The sequence below is a fragment of the Leucopleurus acutus genome (assembly GCF_964270905.1).
Source record: "Leucopleurus acutus genome assembly, chromosome: 14".
Taxonomy (NCBI): domain Eukaryota; kingdom Metazoa; phylum Chordata; class Mammalia; order Artiodactyla; family Delphinidae; genus Leucopleurus; species Leucopleurus acutus.
Window position 1 is genome coordinate 8,272,134 of NC_139156.1, and position 22,382 is coordinate 8,294,515.

Sequence of the window (22,382 nt, forward strand, 5' to 3'; positions counted from 1 at the left end):
GACCTTGGGCCGATCCTTTCTCATCGTGGGTCACGGTTCCCCAACCCGTAAAACGGCTCGAGGTTCCTTCTAGATGGAAACTCCTTCGAGTCTCTGGGGAAGCAGGCGCCCAGCTCTGGCCGGCTTCGGGAGTGCGGGCAAAGGGGGAGGTTTGGAGACAGTAGATGGGGTGGAGGGGCCTCTCGACACCCGGCTCCAAGGGCCCGCCACCGCGGGGTCGGCCGGAAGGGGAGGGAGGAGGGAAGGGCGGGGCCGGCCCCCCTGCGCCCGCCCCGCGTCTGGGCGCGCCCCTGCCCGCCCCGGCCCGGCCCAGCCCAACCCAGCCCAGCCCAGCCCAGCCCGGAGAGCGGGTCACACGCGCCGCCGGCCGGCCGCCTCAGCGTCCCGTGCGCCCCGCTGTTGAGGCCGGCGCCCCTGCCCTGCGCCGCTGTCCGCGCCCGCCGCCCGCCCGGCGCTCCCGGCGACCGTGACCCTGCCCCGGGCGCGGGGAGGAACGGGCATGGCCCGCCGGGGGGCAGCCGCGCTGGCGCTGGCTCTCGCGCTGCTGGCGGTGGCCCTGGCCGGGGCCGCGGCCCAGGGCGCAGCCGTCGAGGACCCCGACTACTACGTGCAAGAGATTTGGAGCCGGGAGCCTTACTACGCGCGCCTGGAGCCCGAGCCCTTCTCGCCGCCGCTGCCCGCGGGGCCCAGCGAGGAGGAGCGGAATCTGCGCGCGTCCGAGCCCAGGGCGCCCAAGAAGGCGACCAAGCCCAAGAAAGCTCCCAAGAGGGAGAAGTTGGCTCCGGAGACGCCTCCGCCAGGTAAGTAACTTTCTGCGCTGCGCGGCCCGAGGGGGCGCCCGTGGCTGTGCGCCTGTCCCAGCGGTGGCCCGCCGGGTCTGAGGCGACCGCTGGCTTCGCAGTCCGTGTGTCTGGGATGAGAGACCGGTGAACCTCCCCATCGCTGCCCCCCACCCCCTTCCTAGGCACTGCACTGCGCATCCCGCGGGCCCCTCCGAGCGCCCTGGAACTTAAACCTGACCGGCGGTCCCCTGTCAGGTAGAGACAGACTGTGCAGTTGGGAAGCTGCCTGGGGAGCTGGTCCCAATGCCCCCAAGTTTGAAATTTCCTGGGCAAAGGATCTTTCTGCCGGACACGTCTTCCTACTCTGCCTACTTTTTCAGTCTTCTCCCAGGGCGTTTTCTTGAGAGTGAATTTCCTACTTGGCGATGTGACTAGTTGGTCTGTTTTGGGAGAGCTCAGCGGTGGACCTTTCCCCAGGCAGGGTCCCCTCTCGGCCCCCTCCCTCCTGCTTTCTGTGGGTCCCTTGAATCCTCTGTCCAGTAGGGGCAGGATGGCAGAGCCTCTGTCGGGGAGCCTTGGGCTGCAGCTGGACTCCTGTGCCGGAAGAGGGGTTAGGGAAGCCCAGTGGCGCCTGAAGCCGGCCGTCTCTCCCAGCCTTCTCAGTTGCATCCCCACTTTCTGCCTGCCCCGTCTTGGGGAAATGACTTCCATTTAGTTTCTTACACTCCTTGAGAAGGGGGACTTTCTCTTCATTGTCCCAAATGTTCTTTGCTGAAATTGCAGAGGGCTGCGGTCCTAGTATTTAAAGATTGAGGCATGAGGCAGGATTGTGGCCAAATTCTCCGGCCTTGTAACGGCCTTCCTTGAAAGGAGATACATGCCAGTGGCACCATTACACAGCTCCTGGCATGAAAGGCATCACCTTTGTTTGGTTAAACTGTTCACAAGAGATAGCAGCGAGGCAGTGGGGAAGGAGTGGAGATGGCGGCCCAGAACTCTTGAGTGTGTGGGCCCATCTCAGCAGCTCCTTCGCACTTACCTGGAGGGGGAGTCCTGCCATATTTCAGTCTGTGGGCGACTCTGTACATCTGCAGGCAGTTCTGTGAGTTGTGTAACAGGAATAGGAGTTGGGAAAAGACACTCATATTTGTAGACCATCTGCTGCGACTTTATTAGGAGATTTACGGGCAGCCGTCTCATTCATTCTTTCAGGGGCCCTGAGGGGTGGGTATTCTTGTGACTTGACAGATGAGGAAACTGAGGCTCTGACCACGTAGGCAAGCTGCTTAGGGTCACTCGCTGGTGTGGGAGATTTGAAAGCCCCTCTCCTGTGCTTTTAACTCAAGACCTTTTTTGTTTGGTAGTTTGAATCAAGCTGGCATGTGTTTTTGTTTTTTTAGTATCTGCTACGTGGTTAGCACAGCGCTGGGGCGTGGTTGGGAGAGGTGGGTGGGAGACACATTTGTTAGGTTCTGGTATTTACTAGGGGGACGGCAAGGGGAGCATGGAAGAAGCCGCAGACTGAGAGTGTGAGGACTGCACTTAACGCCCGGGTCTGGGGCTCAGCGCTCAGCTTCCCGGACCTCAGCATCTCTATCTGCCCAAGACGACTAGTGCCTGCTACCTTACTTGTCAGCTGTTTGATGAGCTTTTCAACAAAAGCTTGCAGTGTGTCACCTCCTGGTTGTGCTAGCCCTTCTGTGAGTTCTTCATAATTCCGCAGGTCCTTACGGAGAACCTTTCCAACATCAGATGCTGGGTGAGGTCCTGGGGGGAGGGGAGTGCAAGACAGCCCCGGCCCCGCCCTCCTGGAAAGCACCAAAGTTGGCGGCTTGGAGAAGGTTATTGCAGGTGTGTTGAGGGCTGCATTGCTGATTCCCCAAAATAAAAACAGGGCCCTGGAAATTCCAGAGACTCAGCTTCTGGAGAGCTGCCTCCAGGCCTCCTGCCTGGAGTGTGTGTTTCTAATAAATTGTGTGGGGCTTTTCAGAGCTCCCCGACTCTGACAAACAAAGTGTGACCTTGGTCAAATACTTTCAAGTCTGTTCTCCCCATCCCGCCTTTTATGGCACTTGACCACTGGAACCCTTTATCCTGGACCCCAAGTGGGGGAGCTTGGTTAAGACTGACTTTGATTAGGGGGGTCAGTGATAGTTTGTGCAGTTAAACTGCAGTAAGAGGAGATGATTTTGCCCCCCTTAAGGCGTGGCTTGACATATGTACTGCTCGTGATATAATAGAAGCATTCGTTTCTTTTTGCTGTGAACTTCTGGACTGGGTAGATGGTGCCTGCTACCTACCAGGCACTGTCTAGACACTGAGGTGGGAGTGAGAGGTAAGATTTAGAGAAGAAAAAGAAAGTGAAAGCATATATAATTACTCATTGAAAAGTCTGTCATGTGCTTTGTCTTTGCAGGTGATGAGGTATTTTCTAGATAGCCGGTATCTTGCATAAGGGCTGGGCTCAAGGGAAGATGGAAGGCAGATGTTCTGTGCGTCAGGGTCTAGGAGGGAGTCTTGTCTGAATCCCATAGGGAGGTATACTTAAGGAGCCAAGGGCATTGGGGATTTGATCTTGGTGTGAGTTTGACTTGCCTCTTGACTGTTCTTTCATGCTATCACAGAAATGTGCAATGGATGTCATGGGCTGACATTCTCCTGGAAGTGGCTTGGACAGCTGAATCCTTTGGTTAATTGAGAGCACTGCATTCTTCCACGAGTGGCTGACAGATTCCGGAGAAGTAGAGCCCTGATGTGCTGAATAGAGTGAAATCTTAAATTTTTTTTAAAGTTTTTATTTGGAAGTAATTATAGACTCACAGGAAATTGCAGAAATAGTGCAGAGAGATCCTGTATACCAGGGGTCCCCAGTACTGGTCTGTGGCCTATTAGGAACCAGGTGGCATAGCAGGAGGTGAGTGGCGGGCGATCTAGTGAAGCTCCATCTGTATTTACAGCCGCTCCCCATCGCTCACATTACCGCCTGAGCTCCACCTCCTGTCAGATCAGCGGCGGCGTTAGATTCTCATAGGAGCGCGAACCCTGCTGTGAACTGCGCATGCGAGGGATCTTGGTTGCGCGCTCCTTATGAGAATCTAACACCTGATGATCTGAGGTGGAGCTGAGGCGGTGATGCTAGCGCTGGGGAGCGGCTGCAAATACAGATTGTCATTAGCAGAGACGTTTGACTGCACAGAGACCATAATAATCAATTGCTTGCAGACTCATATCAAAACCCTATCAGTGAGTGGCTAGTGAAAACAAGCTCAGGGCTCCCACTGATTCTGCGTTATGGTGAGTTGTATAATTATTTCATTATATATTACAAGGTTATAATAATAGAAGTAAAATGCACAATAAATGTAATGTGCTTGAATCATCCCAAAACCATCCCCCTACCCGCCGTCTGTGGAAGAGTTGTCTTCCATGAAACTGGTCCCTGATGCCAAAAAGGTTGGGGGCCGCTGCTGTATACTCTTTCCCCAGCTTCCCCCAATTATAACATCTTTTAGAACTACGGTACAGGATTTCTTAACCTTGGCAGTGTTGACATTTTGGGGCCAATTGTGTGTGTGTGTGTGTGTGTGTCTGTGCACGTGCGTGTGTCTCAGGGCGAAGGCTGTCTTGTGCATTGTAGGATGTTTAGTAGCATCCCTGGCCTTGACACACTAGATGCTGGTAGCGCCCTCCCCCAAGTTGTGACAACTAAAAATGTCTCTAGACATTGTCACCTGTCACCAGTGGGTTGAGAATCACTGCTCTATACAATGTCAAAGTAGGAAATTGACATTGGTACAATACTTTTAACTTTTAGGTTACCTTCCCTGGTTTTCACATGCACTCATTGTGTGTGTGTGTGTGTGTGTGTGTGTGTGTGTGTGTGTGTGTGTGTGTGGTTCTCTGCATTGTCTCACATCTGTGGATTCATGGAACCATCACCACCATCAGGATACAGAACTGTGAAATCCTTTTCTGTGGTGGACTGGGACTCAATATCATAAAATTTCTGAGGCCCTCATTGTGAACATCAGTAACTCCCAGAATTTTAGAACTTCAAGGAACCTAAGTGTTCATTGCATGCAAGTTCTTGTTTATTGCAAGATTCCGACAGTGGGCTGCTCGGTGTTAAAAAATGATTGAAGAAGACAATTTAGGTGATATAAACTTTTTTTTAACACTTTCATGAAATGGACAGTCTCCTTGTGGAGAATGGCAAAATGGGGCGGAAGGCAGGAAGCTTTTATAGGACAAAGAATAAAGAACAAGGAAGGAGAACATAGAAAATATCTGGTTGGCTGGGGTGTCACAGTCCACTTTGTTTGGGGTGAGAAGACCCAGAGTTGGCTTGGCGTTGGGGAACTGGCTAACTATTTCTGACTAAGGTTGTTAGGAACAGGAAGCTTATCTAAGTTTTGTTTCCTGATGCGGCACCCCGGGTAAGAGCAACTCCATCTTGGGCCTGGAAGTTTACTTTTTTAAAAAAATTATTTCTTTTATTTTTGGCAGTGTTGGGTCTTTGTTGCCACACCTGGGTTTTTCTCTAGTTGTGGCGAGCGGGGGCCACTCTTTGCCACAGTGCGCGGGCCTCTCACTGCAGTGGCCTCTCCTGCTGTGGAGCACGGGCTCCAGAGCGCAGCCTTAGCAGTTGTGGCTCACGGGCTTAGCTGCTCTACGGCACGTGGGATCCTCCCGGACCAGGGCTCGAATCCGTGTCACCTGCATTGGCAGACGAATTCCCAACCACTGCGCCACCAGGGAAGCCCCTGGAAGTTTACTTCAACGCCAGTCTTGGCTCACACGTTTCTACTGACGGGCGCACACCACCTTGCGAGGTTGCTTATCCATTGGATAAATAGTACTGATTGCTAGCATGTTCTTCTTCACAGGGACCTGGCAAGCTGCTTCTCTCTAATTCCATTTATTCAGCTGTTTCTAGCCAAATTCAATATTTTCTAGATCCCCGCAGTTGGAATGCTTTGAGGTCCAAAGAGTGAGTCTCCTGGCCCCAGTTTTCATCATCCCAGGGTGAAGAGTGAGATGACGGACCACATTCTGGGCGTGGGAGTGGATTTGGGGTGTACTTCTCATGTCATCTCCAAATTGATGGACTTGGTTTGGAGCCATACTCTTTGTAGAGAAAAAAATGGAACAGAGAAGTAAACCACAGTTATATAACTGATTTGCCTTTTCCCTCCCAAGTGGTAGGAAGAAACAACCAAGTTAATAAACAAGACTCTTAATAGGTGATTTGAAGATGTTTTGTTCTCCCCCCTCCACTGGGTTAGAAGTAGCCTTTAACTTCTGGGTTCCTGCTTGCTTATTGCTTTCTTCAAGGACTGGGAGCATGCACCTCTGTTGGAATACATGCGTGCCTGCATTGCATCCATGGTTTTGGTCCACGGTCTTGAGTCCGTGGAATTCGCAGAGTGGGCAGCGATCCGTGTTTGTTCGTATGTCTGTGCCCAGAACTGGAGAGTTTGCACTTTGTACTGTGTTGCCCCGGCTTGGGGGGGGGGGCGGGTGGGCGGCGATAATCAAAGAGTTGTTATTTGAGCATATTTGGTTATAAACAAAGCCCTTTCTGTTAAGCGCTGCCAGCTAGTTGCTGGAAAGAGCTTCACTTCTAAGCTTTTGCTGCAACACTCTTCAGGGCGTCTTGCAAGGTTTGGCCTTCAGATGGAAATGTCTTCTGCCGGGCAAAGCTGGAGTGTGAGGATTAGATGAATGTGTTTGTAAATATTTCACTATATACTTTAAAAGCAATCACAAGGCTATCAGCACGCCTAAACAAATAACAAGAAATCTTTATATCATGGTATTATATGTTCTCTTGAAGAGTTAAATCCAAAGTGTTTGGTCCAACTCCCTACAAAATTCCTAGGGAAAGGACTTTTTATAAAAAAGGTCTTCTCACATACATCAGCAAGCAGCTTTCTAAGACACCACCTCTGTTTCCAAAACGCTTTCCAAAGTCAGCTATTCGCGCTGGCACATCTCCTCTCGACTGTGCCCATGGTTCCAGAAACCAGGGTTTGTGCGTGGATAATGAAGGGACAGACACTTGCGTGTTTGGGGAAGCTGGGTTGGATGCTGTGGTTCTTGAAAATAGCCACCGCGTTTCCTGCGTGCCCTGGGCATCCCTGGCTGCCAGACCTCACGGTGGGTGGTGGCTTCAGTCCCGTGGCAACAGCAGCCTGGGCCCTGGAACCTGGCCACGCCACGCGGCATGTGGGATCTTAGTTCCTGACCCCGTGCGCCCCGCAGTGGAAGCGTGGAGTCTTAACCACTGGACTGCCAGGGAAGTCCCTTGGAACCTGGATTTTTGAGGTGGGGGTCTCCGCTGGATGTCTGAGGTGGCCAGGGAGCCTGAGCTCTCAGGCTTTGCACCTCCAGCAATGGCTCTGCCTTCTGTGGCCTTCTGAGGTCCCTGCCCCCATCACTGCTTTTCTGGGATCATGAAACCCATAAAACTGGGGTGGCTTTGGATGGCTACGGGAAGGGCTAGTGTTCGTAACTGGCTGGGATCCCATCGACGACTGATCTGGGTATCGTAGGATGGTCAGAGCCACACAAGACACCTTCAAATATTCATTTAAGACTCTAGATTTTTATGGAATACTTGATCCGTGAGAGGCACATGGAAGGGTTTGGCATAGTTTTTTCAGGATTCAGAGAGATTCAAAGTCTGGCTCTGCCACTCATGGGCACGTATGACATCTTCACGCCTCGAATTCCTCACTGTGACGGGGAAAATAATGATAATAAGCTTCCCAAGGTGGTGTGAGGTTAGAAGGTCGATGCACAGCCTCGCAGTCTTTCGAGGGACAGGTCGGAGGCAGCTCCTACCCAGTGTCCTCAGGTCCCCCAGCTACGTTGAGTCCTGATGGGTCCCGCTTAGCAGTGCAGCCCGGGTTATTGGCGTTTCCTTCGCTGAGTCTCACTCCCTCCACTTCTTCATTTGTGCTTCATGAAATCACCTCTCACGTTCACTCCAGCCTCCAAGGCCTTGTCTCAGGCTGGTTCCAGGCAGAACCCAAACAGAGACCAGCAAGTCCCAGCAGTGCCCCCTGCAGGGCTGGCACACCCCACCTGCTGTGGTTACCGGGATATCTCTTTAAAGGCTAAGGGCTTCGTGCTTGGTTGCAGGTCAGGAAGGTGACTGCTGCTGCACAGAGGCTGGGCGTGGCTCTCCCTTCTGCCCTGGGGACCCTGGTGGAGGCCAAGTCTTCTGCACGAGACCAAGGTCTTTCTTCTGCACAGGAGGCCAGCCCAGAGGAGGACACGGTCTGATCAGCTAGTTTCCCAGGGAAGACACAGCCAAGCAGGAGCAGGGGAGGGCTTTTGATTGATTGATGGACGGGCTGATGGATCGATTGACTTTGATCCAGCCCTGCTAAAAAAGTACTTAGAAAACTGCACTGGTGCTTCCATCTCCAGCCCAGACCATTCAGGTCACTGATTAACGGAAGCAGGCACGTCCTTCAGCCACTCAGCCCCTTTTTTTCAGGCTTCACCAGATCCCTGGGACACCTCCTTCTGCCAGGAGCTTGACGGTCTCAGATTTGGGAACTCGATAAGGACACAGGCTGTCCCCTCCCTGTGTCATGATCCTTTTCTTGCTAACACACACAGGGAGCACGAGTTTCTGATTTTTTTTTTTTTTTTTTTTGCTGCTCTGCGCAGCCTGCGGGATCTTAGTTCCCCGACCAGGGATCAAACCCACGTCACCTACAGTGGAAACCTGGAGTCTTAACCACTGGGCCGCCAGGGAAGTCCCGGGAGCACAGGTTTCTAACTGCTTTTGTTTCGGCTTTTCATGTTCGCCTGCAAGGTCCTCCTTGGTCCCATGGTATTTGAGAAAAGCGGAATTATTGTCTGTCCCGGTGCCGCGAGGCTGCCTCTCTGGGGAGCTCCCGAGAACCTGCAGTGGCTTGGTTTCTCGCATCCTTCCTCCTCACGCGGGTTCCTTCACAGGAGCCAGGCAAGGAGCTTAGGGCGGGGCTGCGTCCTTCACAAGAGGGAGCGCAGGTGCCATAGGGCTGGAATTTCTTGGGAAAATACACATATGCAGCAAAGAATTTTTTCGGATTCTGGGGTTGCTACTGTAAGCTCCTAGTATAGAGAGGGGAAAAATAGTTTCCTGTCAATCAAGGAGTGTGATATTTATCACCATGGACCAGAATAGAATATGTGGCCTGCATCGGCAATTCAGTTTGCTACTTTTAAGGAACTCGTCACGCAGCCCAGATGGAGATGTTGATTTGGTCCCGGCTCCTTCTCTGTGCATTATTTCCACTTCACTCTTTCTGTCATCCGTACAGACCATATGCTGCCTTTCTTGCTGTACGAGAAGAAGGGGCAGGGAAGGGCCTAGGCCTGGCGTCAGGCTCCTGCTCTGCTGCTCCTGTCTGTCAGTGACCTCGGGTGGGTCTCTTCTCCTCTGGGCCTCCGTGTCCCGCTCTGTAGAATAATGTTCGTAGCAAGCTTCCTGCCCTCGATGGGTATTTGCCAAGATCGAATGTTTTCATCTATGTGAAAATGCCTTGTAAATTGTGCCCCACGTGCTCCACGTGTTGGCTGTTACTCTTCCAGCACCTGGGACGGTGCTTTGTGACGGTCGGGACTTGGGACTAACAGGAAGGGTGAGGAGGTGGAGGCTGTCTTTTACTCAGAGGTCACTGCAGGTCAGGCGCGGCCCTCAGTGCTTTGATGTATGTCATCTCTTTCCTCTCCGTAACTTCCACCGAGGCAGGTACCATGTCTCCTTATTTCACTGATGAGGGGAATTAGCATAGGAGGGGTGAGGTGGGTCCCCCGAGGCCACACATGGTTGGTGCAGTGGCAGAACCTGGCCGCCTGGGGCTGGAACCAGATTTGTAGGTACATGTCCTGGAAGTGCGTCTTCCCTGGAGAAGGTGGCAGGTGCCCTGCCTGTTTTCTCGGTCCCTTTGCCACTCCCTGCAGGGAATCTGTTCCCCACATGTTGGTCTCAGGGGTGATAGCACATCTGCCTCACATCTGGGCCATTATTGGATTCCCAGAGCTGAGTACGGGGTGTGGGTCCAGCCCAGGGGAGTGAGGCTGAGGGTGTGTGTGGGGCTGTGTCCTCTGACTCTGTCTCCCATGCTGCCCGTGGAGGCCCCGCAGAGGTTGCCCAGGCAGAGGGAAGGCCTGCAATGAATGGCCGGCTTCCAGGGAGGGGTTGGATGGCTTTTTCCTCTCGTGTTTCGTAAAACTTTTTCTTCCCTTAACATATTATCTTTCTGCCAAATCAGACGCTTGCTTCTCAAAAGTTGTGGCACCCAGTTTTCCAAACAATCAAGATTTTTACAGACCCTCGATCAGGCTCTTTCAGAAGAAGTCATCTTTGGAGGTCACCGGGCTGGCATTCCTACCCACAAAAACGGGACAGATACCGAGGTGACGTTAGGCTGATGTCATCAGCTGCACTCAGGTTGGCGGTCTTCCTCCTCTGGCCTTTCTGAATGTTTTGGTTTATTGATTTCCTTGACCCGAGGAGGACATTTAATTTTGTGATTTTTTTTTTTTTTTTAGCTTACATGAAAAATGAAAGATATGCCCAGCAGGTATCACCCAAGAATATGATAGAGAGGGGATTGCCTGTGGCTGGGCCCAGTGCACCCTTGAATTTTTTGAGGATTTAAGGTTTTCTTGATAAATATCTTTTTTTTTTTTTTTTAGTGACTCTAGAACCATCTGAAATGATTTCATTAATTGGCACAGGCCACTAGATGTTTTTGGTATTTCAACTTGCTTTTTAAAATCCAAACTAAGTATCTTTCTCCATAGACCTTCCCTTCCTCTTGCTGTTGTCTCATTGGTCACCCACTGACTCACGGTCATTCATGATCAGTTGTTCCTCAAAGACTTAACCAGACTCTGGAGGGAAAGCAATGAGCAAAACCAGACACAGCTCCTGCCCCCGTGAACAGAACAACATATTTACATGTGTTGATAATGCTACGCAGGACGGGCGTGCAGAGCCATCGTGGGGGCCGCTGACACCACACCCAGGTCCTCGCTTCCCACTGGCACACCCATCCCACAGCTGCTGGGGCTTGGCTGTGATGGCTCACAGCTGCTCCCCTCTCTGGAGCGTGATCCTTGGAAGGAGACAACTCCCACCACCCCACACACACCCCTCCCCCACAGTCTGTAGCCAGAGGCAAACCAGCATAGGAAAAGGTGGCCCCTCATCTCAAGGTGGGGCAACGCTGCGTGCAGTTCCAGCTCCAGAGCTCCCCGTGGGATCAGGCTGAGTTAGGCTCTGCCTGGGGACACAGCCTAGCTTAGCTCCTTCCTCTGCCTCATCTTGCTTCCTCCCTTCTCTTCTCCTTGGAGCCCTCCCTCAGTACATCACCTGCACCAAACCCCTGCCTCAGGCTCCACGCAGAGGCAACTTGACCAAAGACAGGTGCTCTCAGAGCCCATCCAAGGAGACATTGATGTAGGTGGGGAGTTCAGGAAAACCATCTCAAAGAGGGCGTGGCTGAGCTTGGATCTGCAAGATCAACAGGAGTTAAGTGGATGGAGAGTGAACGGAAGGATGTTGCAGGAGGAGGCACGGCACATGCCGAGTTCTGGTGGGCAGGAAATATGAACTGCAGGCTGTGGCGCAGAGAGAGTCCAGTGTGAGAGGAAGCTGGACGGGCCAGCGAGGCGCGAGCAGGCAGCCTCCCTGGGCTCCAGGAAGGAGTCCCTCCAATTGGTGGGCAGCATCATCACACCTCCAGGTACCCAGCCGGGGCCTTGGAGAGTTAGGTGGGAGGAGCCCAGCATGGTAGGAAATCTTGCCCCGGGGTCAGAGGTCTGGAGTTCCAGCTCCATTTTATCAATTAGACATGGTGTCACTTTTGGGGCCCCAGGGAGGGTCAGAGGTACTCTGCAGGACGTTTTGTGGTCTCAGAACAGTAACCACCTGCAAGTGTGCATTGTTTTTATTAGGAGTGGTTATTCCCCTGGGTGCTCACAATAACACACTTCCTTTCCTTTAACCACTGGCCCCTCAGAGTCCAAGGTGCCTTCACTGGGGTCCGGGAAGGCAGAGGGTAGAGACGACTGCTTTGCAGGAGAAGACGGCTGAGTCCTCACCAGCCTGGGATGATTTGACATATGTGACAGTAAAGGCATCTCTCTCTCTCTCTCTCTCTCTCTTCCTCTTCTTTTTAGGTAAAAAGAGCAACAGAAAAGGCATGAAAACCAAGAGCTCTGAGAAGGCTGCCGGTGATGACCACAGGGTCCCTGTGGCCCGTGACGCTGTCAGAGAGGGTGAGTGAGGCCCCTGCTTCATCACCAGCCCCGGGAGGGCGCAGGCCCCGGCGCAGCAGCCAAGTCCTGAGCACGGGTCTGCCTGGGGTCTGCTGCCCCTTCTGCACCGTCCATACGGGGCTGAGAACATTCACAGTCTGTGTCTTCTGCTTCGCACAGTAACTCACAGCCATATTTTCTCATCAGCTTGACTAAGGTCATTTCCGAATTTCCTGGAGCGCTTGCCTTCCCTGCCCTTCCCCCTCCCCGCTCGAAGACAACATCATTTCCTTTCTTGTGGGGCCTCGTAGCTGCCCACAGCCTTGTGTGTGCATTTCTTATCTCCCAGCCGAACCCAGGGCCTCCAGTGGCAGAGGTTGAGTCTTCTACTCCCAAAGCATGTAATGCTAGGCCTGGCATTTTACAATCATGTAAAAATATTGGTCCTTTAATTACTTACCTTAGGATGGTCAAAGCCATTAGTTCTAGACTTATGGACAAACTCTGGCCCACTAACTAGAGCTATAACTATTATTACTAACTATTACAATTACCTTTATCGTTATCTCTCTTACTCTAAAGTATGGTATGTAGGATGACATTTGTGCTGATATTAGTAATAGTGAACGTGTATTACGCACTTACGCTCTCAGTAATTGCCAAGCACTGGGCCTCATACTTCACGGCTCCTGATGTCCCTCTGAGTATCGTGGGTATTATCGTTGCCATCGTCGCCCTCACAGATGAGGAAAATGAGACTCAGTAATATGGGTCATTTGCCTGCCGTCATGCAGTTTGCAAGTTGTGAAACAGGGATTTGAACCCAGGATTTGCTGGTTTCCGCTCAGCTGCTTGAAATAAATAGAGCAGTTCACAAATTTGAGGCAGGATCCGATTTCAGTTGCCGCGTGAGCCCATAAACCGTGTAACGGAGTCGATTGTCACAAAGGGCATTGTGTGCTCCCTTAGGCAGAGTGTAATGATCTGGGGCTGTGTTTCTAACCAAGCACCTGCCATCGGAGAAATCATAGATATGACTAGCGGTGCCTCCTAAAACAGAAACAGAAGTTCCACAACAGTGAACTTCTGCAATCACTTAGTAACGAGAATTCTATTCCACCGTATAGTGGGCAGGTGTGCACTGGACACATTGCCCCTGGGAGGGCCCAGCATATCAGGACGGTGTGTGGAGGACCCAAGGGGTGCTAAGGCTGTGTTCCTGCCGGTTCACCCTGAGAGTGTGGGCCTTTGGGGTTTCAACTAAATGGGTGGTAGTGAGACTCCCACCTTGAGTGGGCCTCGGCCATGACTTTGTCCCGTTGCCCCAGCAGGCTGAGAAAACACCAGCTGTTTCTCAGGATCACAAGTCACAGGGCTAAAGCGGCTTCCAGTCTGGCCTCACCTCTCTGGGTTCTGCTGCTGTCAGATCTGGGCCAGAGAGTTCTTTCTTGTCTTGTTAATTCTTAGATGCTTTCAAACATATTTTAAAAATAGTTTTTCCAGTTTTGTTAGTAGCTTTAGCACAAGGGCCGGTTTGAATTATCTTACTTCTCCATTACCAGAATTGAAAGTTGGTAGAATTTTGAAAGGCATTTTCGCAGAGGTTTTTCAAGGCCCATTTCTGTACTCACGTGTGTACGCATGTACACCGTGAAGTCCGCACTTACCTCCTGATCTGCCACACGAACCTTCTCCTTCCCCACCCTGACCCGCTCAGGATTGTTCCCCCGCCCTTCACCTCAGAGCCCTGTCTGAACAGTTGGGACCCCTGGTCTCCGAGGCAGCCATTCTGGCTCTGATCCTTTGAGCGCCCTGGACGTGATTTCAGCCTGTGAGCCTTGTTCACATTGCTCTTCTATTAAAACAGAATTGAGGGCAACCCTGGGGTGGGGGGAAGAGAAGCTGTGTGGGCCCTGGTATGCAAATATGGGAGGGAGAGAGATGGTGAGGGGGGGAGGTCATGTGCAGGAGGCAGGCGGCGCAGCAGTTAGGAACACTGGTCTGGACCAGGAGGAGACACCTGCGGGTGGCGCTGGGCAGAACAGGGCCTCGGATGGACAGCTGGGCGGGCTCAGGACCCCACATCCATCATTCTCTCAGCATCTCCTCTGATCGAGCTGGGGGCCTCTCTGGAGATGGGGCAGAGTGAAGGGGCGGGGAGGGTGGCTGTCACTTACACTGTGTCCAAGGCGACAGGTGGACCAGATGTCACCTGCTTCATTTTCAGGGCGGTGGGTAGTACAGATATTAACCACACCGAGTTATGGGAGTGACTGGCATCAAAGGGCTCGTGTTAGATGTGGATTTGAAACCACACAACCCAGATTGGGACTTGAACCCACTGTCTTTTAATTGAGATGACAGACCTGGTCTCTGGACTTAATGAAGCCCAGGTTCTTGATGTCTCATTGCAGAAAGAATTCAGCGAGAGACAAAGTGATAGGTAAGAAGTGGATTTAGAGAGACACATTTCAGAGACAGAATGTGGTCTGTCTCAAAAGGCGAGAAGGGCTTTGGGAGGAACACATTCCACAGACAGAGTGTGGGCCATCTCAGAAGGCGAGATGCCCCAAAATAATGGGGTGGTTAGTTTTCATGGGCTGGGTAATTTCATAGGCGAATGAGTGGGAGGATTATTCCAACTTTGGGGAAGGGGTGGGGATTTCCAGGAATTGGGCCACCGCCCACTTTTTGGCCTTTTATGGTTGGCCTCGGAACTGTCACGGCACTGGTGGGTGTGTCATTTAGCAGCTAATATATTACAGTGAGCGTATGATGAGGCTCAAGGTCTACTAGAAGTCGAATCTTCTGGGTCCACTGGAAGTCGAATCTTCGGCCATCTTGGACCTAGTTGGTTCTGACTAGTTTTTGTCGTGTCCCCAGTGGTTATGTCATTCTTTTTTTTTTTTTTTTTTTTGCGGTACGCGGGCCTCTCACTGTTGTGGCCTCTCCCGTTGCGGAGCACAGGCTCCGGACGCGCAGGCTCAGTGGCCATGGCTCACGGGCCCAGCCGCTCCACGGCATGTGGGATCTTCCCAGGCCGGGGCACGAACCCGTGTCCCCTGCATCGGCAGGCGGACTCTCAACCACTGCACCACCAGGGAAGCCCCGGTGATGTCATTCTTTTAAAGGGTGTGCCCAGTCCTCTTACCTCCTGTTTCAGACTCACCCTGAGAGAATCTTAGCTTTAAGGGAGAGATTATGTACATGGCTGTCACCATGACTAAGGATCAGTGTCAGCTGTGGCGAGTCTCCAAAATACATCTTGGATATTGTTCTATAATAGCATATGCAGTGGTTGAATTATTGGTGTAGTTCTTCCCCTCTCGCTATATGTACAGCCTTTGCCATATGCCTTCTCAGTTGCCTTCACAAAGGTGAAAGCCCCTTGACTTTGGGCTGGTCCATGTGCCTAGGTGAGGCCAATAGAATAAGGTGAACTGACAAGGTGCCAGTTCTGTGCTGAGGGACTTTGTTTGTTTCCATTTGCTCCTTGCACCCTGCCATCTCCATGAGAAGAATGCATGCATCTAGGCCACTGGTCCAAGGAGCCTGGGAGATGAGTGAAGCAGATATGGGCCCAATCTGCAGCCTGGAGCCACCAGCTGAGCCCAGCTGATCTGTAGACAACTAAGGAATAAGTGCCACTGAGAGTCTGTGGTGTTTTGTTACACAGCAATAGCTGACAAATACAGTGAAGATGAAAACCCTCATTTTTTAAAACGTTGCATCGTGTTCTGTCGAATGGATGTTCTATAATTTATTTAACCTCTTAAGTGAAGGACGTTTAGGTTGTTTCCAATATTTTGCTGCTATAAAGAGTATCGCAGTGAGCTTAGCGTATACCCTGTCACTTACCATGCACTGGTTGCAGAATAACTCGCTGCTTGCCATTCAGAGCCCACCATGATTTGACTTATCTCTGGCCTCTGCCTCCTTTTTTTTCCAACCAGACAGGATCTTGTTTCTCAGACATGCCCTGTGCGAAAAGCTCACTCACATGTGTCCTCCGAAGGGAACTGGGCAAGCGTCTCAGTTGGTGATGCAGAGGTAGCTTTGGGGTCAGGCTCTACCCTCGCTGGCTGTGACGCTCCGGGCAAGTTACTGTCTCTGTGACTCAGTTTCCTCATCTGTAAAGAGGGGATAATATGTCTTTTATAGGGTTTTTGGAGATGAAATAATGTGTGCAGAGTGGAGTGTACACAGTAAGCTGTCAGCAAACATTAGCTATGATTTTTATTTGCTGTCTTGGGACTTTCCATGCCTTAGTTACAGGAGTTGGCAAATAGCTTTAAAGGATCAGATCGTAAATATTACACGCCTTATGGGCCAACATGCAAAGTTGAGCGTATTATGTTGGTACTTAAATAACCATTAAAAAATGTAAAAACGGTTCTTATCTCATGGGCCGTACAGACATGGATGGTGGGCTGGGTTTGGCCCTCACTTGGGCTGTAGCTTGCTGGCTTCTGCCTTAGAACTTGATGGTTCTCTCGGAAGCCTGCCCTTGTCACCTGTCCTTTGCTTTCCTGTATCTCTTCCTCATGTTCCTGGTCCTCTCCTCTCTCACATCCAGTGATTCCTGCGCACGGCTTTTCTGACATGGGAGGCCATGTATGTTTATGAGCAGAGGCTCCCTGTGTGATTCACGTCAGGAAATGCCCAGCGTAGGTAGCAGCGGTACTTGACCAGAATAACAAACCTGTTTATCGCGCACCCGCGCTGTCGGCACTAGTGTTCTGGGGTAGAGATCGGGTGTTCCATGCGTGTTGAGGTGGATTCTCCATGGCCCAGATCAGCAGAACTGGGCCTCCACAGGAAGCGCTCTTCGATCTGTAGGAAAGAAGCTTAATTTCCTGCCATCATGGAAATAGGGTGGTTTCCCAAAGCAGTACGTGTCGGTGAATGGAGTGCCCTCAGCACTCTGCCTCGTGTTGGGCTGGGTGAGATTTGAGGCCTCTACCAGGTACGGTGCTTGGGGATTGACCTACCTTGTGTGTGTGTGTGTGTGTGTGTGTGTGTATGTGTGTGTGTGTGTGAAACTCGAGGGTTTTCCTTTGTATCACAGACAGTTTGGCTTTCGGCTTTTCATCCAAGCCCTTGCTGTGAGCCTTGCCCCTTGTTGCAGGGCCAGGTGGCTCTCTGAGGCTCAGCTTGGTCGTCCCCCAGATGTCTGGCACGGCTGTGGAGGGCAGTAGAGTGAGTCCCAGATTCCTGATTTGGGAGGAGACGGGGCCGACATGGTCTCAGCTCCCCTGGAAGATGCTGTGATAAAGGATCACATCTGTATTTTGGATTCCTTTGGAAGTGAGAGGGGAGGCGAGGGGTGGCAGTTGGACAGAATCACACCACCCTCTTGGACAAGCCTTGGTTGGGAAGCCTGAAAGATGTGGACACTGGAAAACCCAGGGCTCCTCCATCCTTGCTACTTCTTCCACTTTCAGCTCCATCTCAAACATGTCTAAAAAGTTCTTCAATCTCTAAAATGAAACCTGTGTCCCTTGAGGTCTTTCTAGCCTCTCGCACTTTAGAGAGATTTATTTTTTCCTCCAGTGGTTTTGCCATGGCAGGGTCTTCACTGGGTCAGATCAGGGGCCCTGGGCTCACGCTGTCTGCAGTTGACGGCACACTGAGTGTGTTGATTGACACCGTGTGGGCAGCCCAGGGCCATGGGCTTCAGAGCCTCAGTCTGAAACCAGAGCCACAGTGGACTTGCCGGCCTAGAAACATCTCCCAGACAAGGGGTCAGGGAACAGAGCTCTGATGTGTCAGTAGCACTGGTTTGGTGGCACTAAAAGGTTCCATTCATTTCTATCACCCAGTTGACCCCAGCTGTGGTTCTCGGTGACCAAGATCACACTAGTCCATCATTGGAGGAGGGATTCTAGTGCTGAAGCTCCTGTGAAGCCTCATGACCGAGGCCAGCACACGTGCTCTTGTCGCTCTTGGAGTTTAGTTCTTGTGACACTGTCAGCCTTCATTCCATCTTCTCAAACCTTCTGTGTGAGACCGTCTTTACTCTACATTGCTGACTCTGGATGGATTTAGCAGAAAACCCAATTCACCTTGTCACGTGCTAAAACTTAAAAAAAAGAATTTAACCCACTTGAAGTGGAAGTTGTTTTAGAATTGATTTCTTTACTGCTTTATTAGACATTCTGAACTATGAAAATAGTGAATGCGCCTTGTAGAATATTTGGAAGATACAGAAAAACGCAAAGAAGAAAATGAAAGGAATCCACAGTCGTATCTTCCAGAGATTATAACCATGGTCGACATTTTGGAGTGTGTCTCTCCAATCTTTCCTCTCCGCACGTGCATGCGCGCGCGCGTGTGTGTGTGTACAAGAACAACATCACAGGTATGTGTATAGATCACACACATGCTTTTTGCAAAATTGAACTAGTCTTATTTTGTAACCTTCTATTCTCATTTAATATGCTGTTACTTTCTCATCATAAAATATTCTTTTACAACATTACATAACATTATTTTCCATTTTATGATGGTTTCCTAACTGTTATTGTGTTTTTTAATGTTCACGTTGTTTTCCAGTTCTTCCCTGATGTGGGCAGTTCTGCTGTGCACCCTGGTGTCCGTGGCTTTGCTCACCTACTCCTTGGGCTTGTTTCCTTGAGGAGGAACTGCACAGATGTGATCCCTGTCTTCCAGAAAAGTTTATACCAACTTGTACTTTTATCAGCTTTTACCCACTTTCTATTAGTGTGTGTGTGTGTGTGTGTGTGTGTGTGTTGATTTATAAGAGCTCTTTATATATGAAGGACAGGGCCCCTCTATCGATACATTGCAATACAGTGCAGTGAAGAACTCTGAAAGCAAACTGAGTGGAGATCAAAGCCCAGTCCTCGGCTCACTAGCTGTCTGACCTTGGGCATGATGTTTAACCTCTTTTTTCCTCAATTTTCTCAAATATAAAAGGGAGCTAATACTTGGACCTGCCCATAGGATTGGGATAAGTGTTAAATAAGATGACTTGAACGAAGCACTCACAACAGTAAATGCTCAATAAGGGTTACTATTACCTTATTAGGTCCCATTGAATGAGCTTCCTATCAGTCATTCACTGGGGCACTGGCCATCTTTCTTCTGATAGAGGCTGAGTTGGAAGACGTGTCTTGGCATGAGAACCAGATGGATGCGAATGAACCCCAAGAGGTGCAGGCATCCCCACTCCCAGCTGTAGGTGGCTCTAGACCAGGGCATTGCTCCCCTGAGAGGAGTAGAGCCCGTGCGGAAAAGTGGAACCATGCTCCCCGAGGGCATCCTGCTTCCAAGAGGGAGGAGGGGAGGGCAGAGCTCAACTATACACACCATTTATCGGTGCCTGTGTACCAGTCAGACAGGTTACCCCAAGGGCAGAGTGAGTCAGGTGGCAGAGAGAGGTATGGAACTCCCCTCAGGAACATCCCTCCTCATGGAAGCCAGGAGTAAAGAAGTGTTCCCTTTAGCATATGCCTACAAGTTTAAAATTGTTTCATCTTCCTGGAGAATTGTGGGTTTTTTTTTCCTACTGTGTATTGACTTTCTTTATGACTAATACTACTTTTTGACTTAAAAAATCTATTTTATGTGACATTAAAGAAGCTATATAGTGGGCTTCCCTGGTGGCGCAGTGGTTGAGAGTCCGCCTGCCGATGCAGGGGACACGGGTTCGTGCCCCGGTCCGGGAAGATCCCACATACCGCGGAGCGGCTGGGCCCGTGAGCCATGGCCGCTGAGCCTGTGCGTCCGGAGCCTGTGCTCCACAACGGGAGAGGCCGCAACAGTGAGAGGCCCGCGTACCGCAAAAAAAAAAAAAAAAAAAGAAAAGTCATAAAGACATTTTATACTACTTTCTAATTCCTTTTTTCTCTTTCTCATTTAGGTTTTTATATATTAGAATGGATTTTGTTTGTTTGTGATAGGAGATTGAAGTTCAGTTTAATTTTTTTTCCTGTAAGAACCCAAATGGAATAATAATCGTTTCCCCACTATTTTACAGTGCTGCCCTTAGGTGTTGGCTGTCGTGTCCATATATGCTTGGCTTTGTTTTCAGGCTTCCAGTTCTCTTCTTTATCATTACTTCATTTTTCTACCCGTACATAAAATATCTCACTCTCTTAATTATTATAGCTTTATGATAAATCTTGATATCTGATAGAGCAGAACTTTTTTCTTCTTCAAAAGTTTTGGTTATTATCGACCCACTGAAAGTGTGTGTGCGCACACACACATTTACACCATGTAGTCAAGTTCTTTAAAAACTCTCCTGGAATTTTGATTAGAGTTACATTAATTCCATAACATCAATTAGGGGAGAATTTACATATTTATATTGAGTTTTCTAACCCATGCACATGTATATCTCTGTATTTCTTACATCTTTCAAAATATATCTCAATACATGGGCCTTGCACATTTTTAAATAGATTTATTCTTAGATAATTGACATCCTGTGATGCTTTTAATTTCAGTTTTCTAATTCTCTTTTGCTAGTGTACAGGAGTACAGTTGCTGTTTGAATGTTGATTTTATACCCAGCAACTTTGCTAAACTCTTATTAATTATAAATTTATTCATATATTAACTTGGATTTGGCTACAGAATCAATGTACACTAAATAATGACAGTTTTCTTTTTCCTTTCCATGTTTCAAGGCTTTTATTTATTTTTCCCTACTGCACTGGCAAAGAGCTTAGTTCAAAAATAATAGATCTTTCCTTGTAGGTTTTAATTCTGTCTTTGGATTTTTAGTTTTCTTGATGTTTGGCTTATCTTAAATATTTTCTATCTTTTTTTTCAGCATATCCTTTTCATGGCAAGTAGAGGCCATGTCTCTTGCACTATACTTAGGGTGAACAACATTGTGAACAACATTTTCCTGGTTATTATATCAAATCACATTATTTCTTTTGGAGTCTTTTGGATGGTGTGCCTCTTTGAATGTTTTGTTCTTTACTCATCTTTGAACGAGTCAGATTTTCTCCCCTGGGTCCAGTCTAAGCCCTTCCTCAGGTCTACAGATGTTGGCCAGTTCGCATGCAAACCCCCAGCACAGTCTGCACTTTCTAGCAGCCTTTTATCTCTTACACATCATCGCTCTTCTTAGGTGCGAACTCCTTCCCTCACTGCTGGTTCTTAGACACTGTGATCTGATGGGATTCATGGGGAACCATAATCACCTTCGTATGCGGTTATCAGTGTTCTTTTTGCCCCCACGCTGCCAGACTGCCACACCTCCCCCTACCTCCTGTCCAGTTGTGTTTTAAGAACTTCTGATCCAAACAGTTGGAGAAACTTGGCTGGGGGGAGACGTGAGCACCCAGCCGCCTCAGAAAGCCCCATCTGGGCTTTAGAGATAAATGTCCAATTTTCTAGTTGCTGCAGACCCTGGGTTTCAAAATGGAGGCATGCAAGAGGGGTGAAGGGTTTTTCTGTCCTTCCTCTGGTCATCTCCATTTTTTTTCCCAACTGTCCCCATTGGACTCACATGTGGTGAATGTTCTTCCACCTCTGGCATTAGGTTAAAGCACTGGTGGGAGTCTTTACTTATCTGCCTCTTCATAGTTTTTTAGGATGAGTTTGGGAGAGGCTGCAAAATTTTTTTTTTAATTAATTATTTTATTTTATTTATTTTTGGCTGAGCTGGGTCTTTGTTGCTGCGCATGGACTTTCTCTAGTTGGGGTGAGTGGGAGCTACTCTTTGCTACGGTGCACGGGCTTCTCACTGCGGTGGCTTCGCTTGTTGTGGAGCACAGGCTCTAGGCACGCAGGCTTCAGTAGTTGTGGCATGTGGGCTCAGTAGTTGTGGCTTGTGGGCTCTAGAGTGCAGGCTCAGTAGTCGTGGTGCACGGGCTTAGTTGCTCTGCATCATGTGGGATCTTCCCAGACCAGGGCTCGAACCCGTGTCCCTTGCATTGGCAGGCAGATTCTTAACCACTGAGCCACCAGGGAAGCCCCAAAAGCTTTTTCTTTTGAAGTAATTATAGACCCACGGGAAATTGCAAACAAATGGGTCTTGTGCTCCCTTCAGCCTGCTTCCTCCAGTGCATTTTGGGTAACTGGTACAATAACAAAATCAGGCCATTGGCATTGGTACAGTCCACAGAGCATGTTTGGACCCCACCAGTTATGCATGTGCGCGTATGTGTGGGCATGTGTGGGTGTACGTGGTCCTATGCACGTGTAGTTTCATGGAAATAAACACCACAGATACAGGACAGTTCCATCACCATAAGGCTTCCTGGTGCTCCCCCTTTATAGCCACACCCTCCCTTCCCCAGGCACTAACTTCTGGCAACCGCTCATCTGTGTCCTGTTTCTACAATTTTG

General features: G+C 50.0%; 1 protein-coding gene across 2 annotated transcripts in view; it reads left to right on the forward strand.

The window, feature by feature from the left end:
• The first annotated feature begins 497 nt into the window (after positions 1-497).
• Positions 498-22,382, forward strand: part of CPXM2 (carboxypeptidase X, M14 family member 2) — a 120,583-nt gene continuing 98,698 nt past the window's right edge. For both annotated transcript variants that reach the window (XR_014326758.1, XM_082855050.1), the window contains exons 1-2: positions 498-800; positions 11,973-12,071. Coding sequence is in view for 1 of the 2 variants with exons in the window: in XM_082855050.1 (XP_082711176.1) it covers positions 500-800; positions 11,973-12,071 (400 nt within the window). In the remaining variant the exon portion in view is untranslated. The remainder of the gene's footprint in view (positions 801-11,972; positions 12,072-22,382) is intronic.